Source organism: Monosiga brevicollis, genomic scaffold (genome assembly GCF_000002865.3).
Source record: "Monosiga brevicollis MX1 MONBRscaffold_6 genomic scaffold, whole genome shotgun sequence".
NCBI classification, from domain to species: Eukaryota; class Choanoflagellata; order Craspedida; family Salpingoecidae; genus Monosiga; species Monosiga brevicollis.
Genome location: NW_001865043.1, coordinates 1,280,963 through 1,288,479, shown reverse-complemented (window position 1 = coordinate 1,288,479; position 7,517 = coordinate 1,280,963). Strand labels below are relative to the sequence as shown.

General features: G+C 56.2%; 3 protein-coding genes across 3 annotated transcripts; all 3 read left to right on the top strand.

Moving 5' to 3' along the window:
• Nucleotides 1-45: 45 nt before the first annotated feature.
• MONBRDRAFT_18535 (uncharacterized protein) lies at nt 46-1,530 on the top strand (the record flags this gene model as incomplete). Its single annotated transcript, XM_001744731.1, has 6 exons — nt 46-327; nt 430-564; nt 659-859; nt 993-1,129; nt 1,228-1,315; nt 1,435-1,530. The coding sequence occupies exons 1-6, from the start codon at nt 250-252 to the stop codon at nt 1,528-1,530; spliced, it is 735 nt and encodes a 244-aa protein (XP_001744783.1). The 5' UTR covers nt 46-249.
• Nucleotides 1,531-1,601: 71 nt separating this feature from the next.
• MONBRDRAFT_18533 (uncharacterized protein) lies at nt 1,602-2,409 on the top strand. Its single transcript, XM_001744730.1, has 3 exons — nt 1,602-1,946; nt 2,075-2,134; nt 2,231-2,409. The coding sequence occupies exons 1-3, from the start codon at nt 1,680-1,682 to the stop codon at nt 2,315-2,317; spliced, it is 414 nt and encodes a 137-aa protein (XP_001744782.1). The 5' UTR covers nt 1,602-1,679; the 3' UTR covers nt 2,318-2,409.
• A 2,707-nt stretch (nt 2,410-5,116) lies between these two features.
• Nucleotides 5,117-5,419, top strand: MONBRDRAFT_3506 (uncharacterized protein; the record flags this gene model as incomplete). Its single annotated transcript, XM_001744729.1, has 1 exon — nt 5,117-5,419. A coding segment is annotated over one exon (303 nt), but the record flags the coding sequence as incomplete, so codon positions are not given.
• Nucleotides 5,420-7,517: the final 2,098 nt, after the last annotated feature.

Here is a 7,517-nt window from a genome sequence, read left to right as displayed (position 1 = left end):
GCTCTCTCTCAGTCAGGACAGCCTGGACAACGCTGGGGGGCGGCTGTGGTGCCACCGACCGACGCTGGAGTAGTAGTTTGTGTTGATGTGAGTGAGCGTGAGTGTGGTGTGTGAGCGGGAGTGTGGGCTCGGTGGACTTAAGGTTGGAGGGTAGATTGTGAGAGCACGAAGACCGACGAGCGTCTGCGCGTGCGGCGCTGCCTTTGCCCTATCGGCCGCTCGGACCGTTCCGCAAGTGCCTGCCAGGCCATGCTGTCTGAGTTTGCAAGTGGGCATGGGGCCCATGCCCATGGCTGCCAGCATTATGAACGACATTGCCACATCAAGGTTTGTGCTTGATATCCCCCTGCAATGCCGCTGCCGTCTGTGGAGCATTTGGGTAGCCCAGCCCGAGGCGTCCAGGTCAGCTCACACCTCGCATTCGAATAGGCCGTGTGCTGTCAACGGTTCTACCCTTGTCGCCGTTGTCATGATCAAGATACAGAATCGGGCTGCGATACCGTGGAAATGGACCGCAAGGCCGTTCAACGCATTTGCTGCCAGCAGTGCGGCCTCGAACAGCTGGTGCGGAAATGCGCCATGTCCCCCTTGTTTACCCTCCCATGTTGGTCGGTGCTGCTGTAGCCTGTCTAGTTCTCATGTCGTCGCTGCTTTCTAGGTGTCTGAGGGATGTCTGCGGTGTGGCTGTCGTTTTGGCAAATACTTTTGCCCCCTGTGCCGAATGTTCGATGATCAGCTGAGCAAAGGGACCTGGCACTGCCATGGGTGCGGCATCTGTCGTGTCGGTGGCAAAGAGGCTTTTACCCACTGCGACCGCTGCCGCGTTTGCTACACCAACAAACGCTTTGAAGACCACACGGTGAGTAACTTTATGCTGATGGCAAGAAAAAAAAAGAAGAGAAAAAGAAGCGCTGAATGAGAAGCGTGTTGGCGCGGTCCGCGGTGGGTCCCAGCCTTTACTCAGCGAACCCCTCTTTTGGCCGCCCCTGTAGTGTGTCGAGGATGCCATGGGGCGTGACTGCCCCGTCTGTCTCGAGTTTTTGCATACATCCACTACAGCGGTGGTGGTGCCCAAGTGTGGACACATTCTTCATCGCAGTTGCTACGACGAAGTTCTCACTTCCTCGACGTGGGTCATTATTTATCACACCTGCTGATATACTATCCACAGAGACAACGCCTCTGCACTTGACCATTTCATACTGACTGATTGCTTGCACTTTGCAGGGGACGCTGCCCGGTATGCAGCCGCACATATCAACGGGATCTGAAGCGCATTCAGAATCTGGATGCCATGATTGAAGCCGAGCCCATGGTAAGCCTTCTTGGTCCCGTTGTCTTCTGAACCTGTCCGTCCGAAGCCCCCTTGCATACGCCGTGCAAGCAAGTCAACGCATGCATCTCCTTTGCCTGGCTCGATGTCCCCACCCACAGCCAGAAGGACTGCGCGACCAATGGGTGCAAGTTCTGTGCAATGACTGCCAGCAAAAGTCATGGGTGGGCTATCATGTGCTTGGACACAAGGTATGACCCTGTTGCTCCCATGGCCACCCCCGCCGCTCTTGCATGCTCTCATGTTGATCCCCGGCCCTCTTGTCCAGTGTTACTTTTGTGGTGATTACAACACGGTGCAATCGGTCGGGCCCGTGGATGCCGTGCCACCTGGTGCGCTTGAAGAGATGGAAGCGGCTCGTGTCAGACAAGAGGAGAGCCGTCCGGATCTGGATCATCTGGACAGCGCCGACAATTTGAACCGCCAATCATCACAAGACCGTGCCGCGGCGCGACTATCAGCGGTCGCCAACAGTGCGGGTAACCAGATGCTTCAGCGACAAGATGAGGTTCGAGGTTCTGTCTCTGGAGCCGGTACTGCTGCAGCCGCCGCGGCCACGGCAGCCGGTTTGCAGCCAGGCTCCAGCGCGGATGACCCCAACAATACCAATACGGTAGGCACTTGCCGTGTCACGGTTTTATGGTCAAAGTCCATTCTGAGACCATGACTCAACAACAGAGCCTTTTTGACATTTTGAACTTCTTTTATCTTTCTCATGTGGCCTCTTTGTGCGGCTGCTAGGTGGTTGCCTCTGCCTCGACTTCCATGGAAGATACTGATGTGGACGAGACCCACATCCCGGTTCGCACTACGCTCCAATCCGCTCTTGAGAGTCTCAAACACCATGCCGCCCATTGTGTCGCTCACTCTTTCTGTTTCTTGGCATCTCTCGTGCAGCGACAACGCCTCGAGTCATCGGTAGATGCTCAAGTGGCAGAGCTTGGCGACATGCTAGCCCAGCTTCGCAACACCTCGGCATCCTAGCATCTGCAGCAACTGCAGCAACTGCACTCCTTCTTAGTCTTCTGTAGCTCATGCCCTATCATCATCATCTCATCGCTTCCTTATGTTATCCCTACCCTTTGCCACCGCCTCGTGCGCAATCGACCCTTTTGCTCCTCCTGCGCCTGATTTGTTCCCCTTGATAGTCGTTTCTTGCAATGGGAAGACAAGCGCGAGCACACGACAGCAGAGAGACGACCAGCAGAGCGAAGCACGGTCAGATAGGCAGAGACAGACACTAACCCAGACAGGTCAAGGTCAGCCAGGGTCACACAGCCATAGACCGAGTCAGATTGGTCAAGCAGGCAAGAACGAGTTAACAATTTCCACACAAAACATGTTACAACAAGAAAGAGCCCATCAATCAAAGTGACAGTTACAAAAACTTTGAGTTGTTGCTGTTTTTTTTTTTTTTTTTTTTTTTTTTTACTTCTCTTTCCCCTTTGCCGAGGCCGACCCGGCAGGTCGTCGTGGCCGTGTGGGTCGTGGGCGTGGGCATGGGCAGGACAGCGTCTGGGGTGGGATGGAAGCAGGGGCTGTTCGCCGGCTGCAGAAGCAGCTCCGGCATGCCGTGCGTCATGGTGCCCCACCACGTGAGACACATCATCTTCATGTGCAGCTCGCCTCGCGGCTGATGGGTCTCGAACGCAGCGCCGAAGCTGAACCAGTTCTCCAAGAGGCCCTGGACCTGTTGCCGCCGTGCGTGCCGTTCTTTTTCTCTCGCTCGCTCACTCTCTCTTTCTCTCCTGAACATCTCTCCATTGGATTGCAGTTGCTGTTGATGCTAATGTACCTGATCAATTCGAGACACACCTTGACTCATTCTTCACCTTCTTTGCCCATATGCGCAGGGGCAGCTTTGAGCACGCCCAGGTCCACCGGTTACTCGGTGACCTCTGCCGTGAGGTTAATCCTGCACAAGCAAGTGCGCATTATCAACAAGAACTCGAACTGGCCATGCAACACAATAACGTGCAAGAAATCCAGCGCGCACACACCAACCTGGGCAATGTCATTTACCAACAAGCCACAGGTCCGTCCCATCAACCACACCCCTGCCTGGTAGGGAGTGACTGGCTGCCCTGCCTTGCCCCATGTGAGCCAGTCACTCCCCTACCCTGCCCCCCATCGCTTATGACACCGGTCTCTTGGCCAGCACCACCTCAATCAATGTTTGATTCCTTTGTGTAGCAGAGACGAAAGTGAGCACCAAGCGTGAAGCGCTCAAGCTTGCGCTCTATCATCATGACCAATCCCTGCGATGGGCCGCAGAGGTGAAGCAATCTTTTCGCAGCGAGTACCATGACATGAGCGCACGTGCACTCATGAACAAGGCCAACTGCAGTTTTGAGCTTGGTGCTGGTTGCCTGCGCAATGCCATCCGATTTTATGCTCGAGTACGTGCCCGTCGAATCGACCCTCTCTGGACACGCTTCATATAGATGCATCATGGATGTTGCTCACCCACATCTGGCGGGTACACAATGGCAGGCCTACGAACATGCCCGCCACGTTAATCACTACGACCTCATGACGGATATTGTGCTCAACCACACCGATGCGTTGGTGGCCTGCTTCGAGGTTGACGAGGCCCTGCTGCTTCTCCAAAACCACCTCGCTCTGAGTGCTGATGCAGATTCCGAGAGCATTGCTCAGGCCCGCAACAAGCAAGCCTTGGTGCATGCGCTGTTCGGACACATCGAGCAAGCTTACGAAACCGCCAAGGGCCTGCACCTTTGGCTTCGGGCCGGCCAGAATAAGACCCCTGTGGTTGCTGACACACGCAGCCAGAAGAATCGCCTCTTACGCTGCCTCAAGCATGCTCGCCGCGTCTTGGCGCGAGTTCAGCGCCTCGAAGCTTTGGCTGAAGAGAAACCAGAGGAGGCCCACCGCTTTCTCGAGCGGGCTGCCGATGCACTCGAGGCCTGTGAACCGGCCCAACACGCTCGTGCAGCTAGCTTCTATCAGCGTGCCTATCGTGCGCTGGCTGCCATGCCCAATGTGTCTAAGCAGGACCCCGGAGCGCGGCGCCGCCGCGCGCTCATAAGTTCTTACGCCCTGTGTTGTCAAGACGTCGGGCACTTTGATGATGCCTTTGGAGCCTTTGTGACCGAGGCCCAGCTGGCGCAAGACCATGGCCTTGAGAAAGCAGTGGGCCGTTCCTTGTTGGCCGCATTGCAGACCCTCGAGCGTGCCGCTGCTTTGCGCGCATGGCCAGGTGACGCCCCAGCTTCTTGGCCTCGTTTTCTGACAATTGCCCGGCAGATCAACTGGACGGCTGGGCGACGCAAGACTCTGCACCGCCTCTTGAAAAGACTAACCCTGAACACTGCTTCAGAAGCACCCGGAGACAGTGTCACAACAGAGGGTGGTGCGCTTGGTGTGCCCCCGACGCCCTGGAACGAACTAGGCCTGATTGGCGTACAGAGTGCAGCCGTAGCCTTGGTGAAGCACTGGTTGCACATTGCGTCTAGGTCTTCTTCGCAAGCTACTCCGACGCGAGTTTCGCATGAGGATAGCAGCGGCGCGAGCGTGCAGGAGGTGGTGACAGACGTTCTAAGCAACAAGGATGTCACAAGCCAAGTAGAAGATGAAGATGAAGCTGGCGACGACGACGACGATGATGATGATGATGATGAGAACGATGATCGCGCCATGAGCTTGGGAGATCTCAGCGACGAGCTGAGCATGTCCTCAGCGCCTGACGATGGCCTTTCGGGCGTGTCTGTGACAGAGGATGAAACCAGGAGCAGCCATGCCACCACACACGTAGATCAACGCAACGTCAGCAAGCGTACCGTGCGCTTAGTAAAGACTCGAAACGAGTTGGGTGAGACTCCCTTGCAACGTGCTGCATATGAGGGCGACGCCGACAAGGTCTCGCTTCTGCTAGCAGCAGGTGCGCCAGTAGACGTGGTGGACAACAACGGCTGGACACCCCTGCATGACGCCGTCAACGGTCAGCATCTCGAGGTTGTCAAGATCTTGCTCCTGCAGCCCGATATCAAAGTCAATAAGCCTGGTGGTCAGCAGGAGCAGAAGACACCACTTTTAGAGGCCGTGGAGACTGGCCACCGTGAGATTATTGACGCCTTGCTCGAGCGGGGAGCGGACCCCATGAGCAAGGCCGCAGATGGGCGATGTGCGCTGAGTGTTGCTGCTGACGCAGAGGACGACGAGTTGTATGCACATCTGCGGCAGCATGCCATGGCTCTGCACGAGAACTTGGACCTGGCCCGGACTGTCACGGCCTTTGCAGAGCAAGCCCAGAATCAACTACATGAACAGGAAATGACTCGACGGCGATCAGAAGGGGTGAGCACCACAGAGTCGCGTTCGCCCTCAGTACGGCGACGCTCACGACGAACGCGCCATGCTGCCATTGACGAGCTCCAACGTTCCCGAGCAGCCCACCGCGATGTAAGTACCATCAATTGAGTCTGCACCAACCTGATCGGGCTTGAAGCTGGAAACATCCCAACCCGTGACCGTTCACGCACTCTTGCCGTCTTGTATGCGACGGGTTTGCTCCACAGGTTACTTTGGCAAACATCGCTCTGGCTCATGTGCCAGACGCCATCCTAGGCTATGCAAATCCGCTTCGGGCACAGGGTGTCCGTCCGGCTCGGTTCGGGGCCGAGGCGCTCTACGATGAGAGCGAAGGCGAGGAACTGCAGGAGACTGTTGCGCATGGCAGTCATGAGGATAGCGGCGAAGAATCATCCCGCGCAGAGGACTCTGAAGCATTCATTGTGGAATCTGACGGCTCCAGGGGTCATCATCAGCGCCGCTCGAAACCTCGCCGGTCTGCCCCGCCGTCGCGCGCCTCAGCGCACGCACGTGACCTGGGCGCTGCCTACGTCTCCAGCGATGACAGTTTTGACGAGAAAGTCAATACAGGTGCAGCAGATTCAGCGCGGCAACCGAGTCGGGCTCGGCTCCAACGGACTCACGGTCTCAAAGACCGGTACCGGCCAGTCCGTTCGCCTAATGTCGAGCCGGGAGTTTCCAAAGATCGTCAACATCCAGTGGATGTGCCAACTTTGCGATCTGCCCCGGACCTAGATCTGTTTAGCGACGATGACAGTGTTGTCGCTGCGCAACCTGCAGACTCTGATGACGCCGAATACGACGATATTGTTGTGGATTTGCGTGATTGGGATGCGTCCTCACCGCCACCTGCCCCAAGCATGACAAGGACGTCCTCAAGACGCTTGCGCCGTTTGAATCAAGCCGAGTTGACATCCTTTTATCCTCGCGAAGATGCGCTGCCAAGCAGCGGGATTGTGGGCCGCGCTGCCTCCTCCGGGGCCGGCAGGGCTCTTTCTTCATCCACACCGGACGTTGATTTGGCGCCAATGGCCACCGCCTTGAGTACCACGGAGGTCTGGGCAGCTCGGCCGCCCGGGCCACCCATGCTTGTTCAGGAAGTTGCCGTACTAGATACCTTTGACCGACTCACTGTGACGGTTACAGATGTCAAAACCCTTGATTCTTTCAAGAAAGCGGTTCGTATTCCTCAATGATTCAAAGGGATTGTGCTGCGCCAAATGTTATGTTCTAGTCCATCTACACATGACTCGCACCTGCACACAAGTGCTTTGACCCCCGGCTCTTCTCTCTATCTCTTCTCTTGATCTCCTGCACCTCTTTTAATTTCCCTTCTTTCGATTGGGTCCATCTGCCGTAGGTATCCGATGCGTATGTGCGAGATTTTGCCGTTCTACCCACCGTGACGCGCGTCATTCAGGACGAGGTGTGTCCTTGTCTCATGGCTTAGTGAATCAGTGAACACTTGGTTTTATGTGTTTGCCAGATGAGCTACGATGACCGTGCCACCCGTGGGCCTTTTATCGTCTTAGGAGACCATCATGTCATGGTCGAGTTTTCGCTTGGATGCCCCCTGCGCTGTGCACCTGGTCCTTCCTGACTCGCCCTCAAGCCTCTTACTTGATCGAGCTGAGCAAATCGGTTTGGATGTTGCGTCGCTTCAACAGGTCGGGTGTCTGCGAACCCGTACAGGTGGACGGATTGAAACTGAGTTTCACATGGTGTTGTTTTGTGCACGCAGGTCGGGTCGGGCCTAATCGTCTCTCCTAGTCTGGCTAGCGAACAAACATCTTTGTTGGCGCGCCTGCTACGCTTTGAAACGCCGCTGCACACTTTGGGTACGTGACTGACC

What these genes read in the sequence shown, in the direction of transcription:
- MONBRDRAFT_18533 (XM_001744730.1), top strand. Translation starts at nt 1,680, where the DNA reads ATGGAAGCGGCTCGTGTCAGACAAGAGGAGAGCCGTCCGGATCTGGAT. An exon ending in ACCCCAACAATACCAATACG is followed by an intron (nt 1,947 to 2,074) that starts GTAGGCACTTGC and finishes TGCGGCTGCTAG; the next exon opens with GTGGTTGCCTCTGCCTCGAC. An exon ending in TGGACGAGACCCACATCCCG is followed by an intron (nt 2,135 to 2,230) that starts GTTCGCACTACG and finishes TCTCTCGTGCAG; the next exon opens with CGACAACGCCTCGAGTCATC.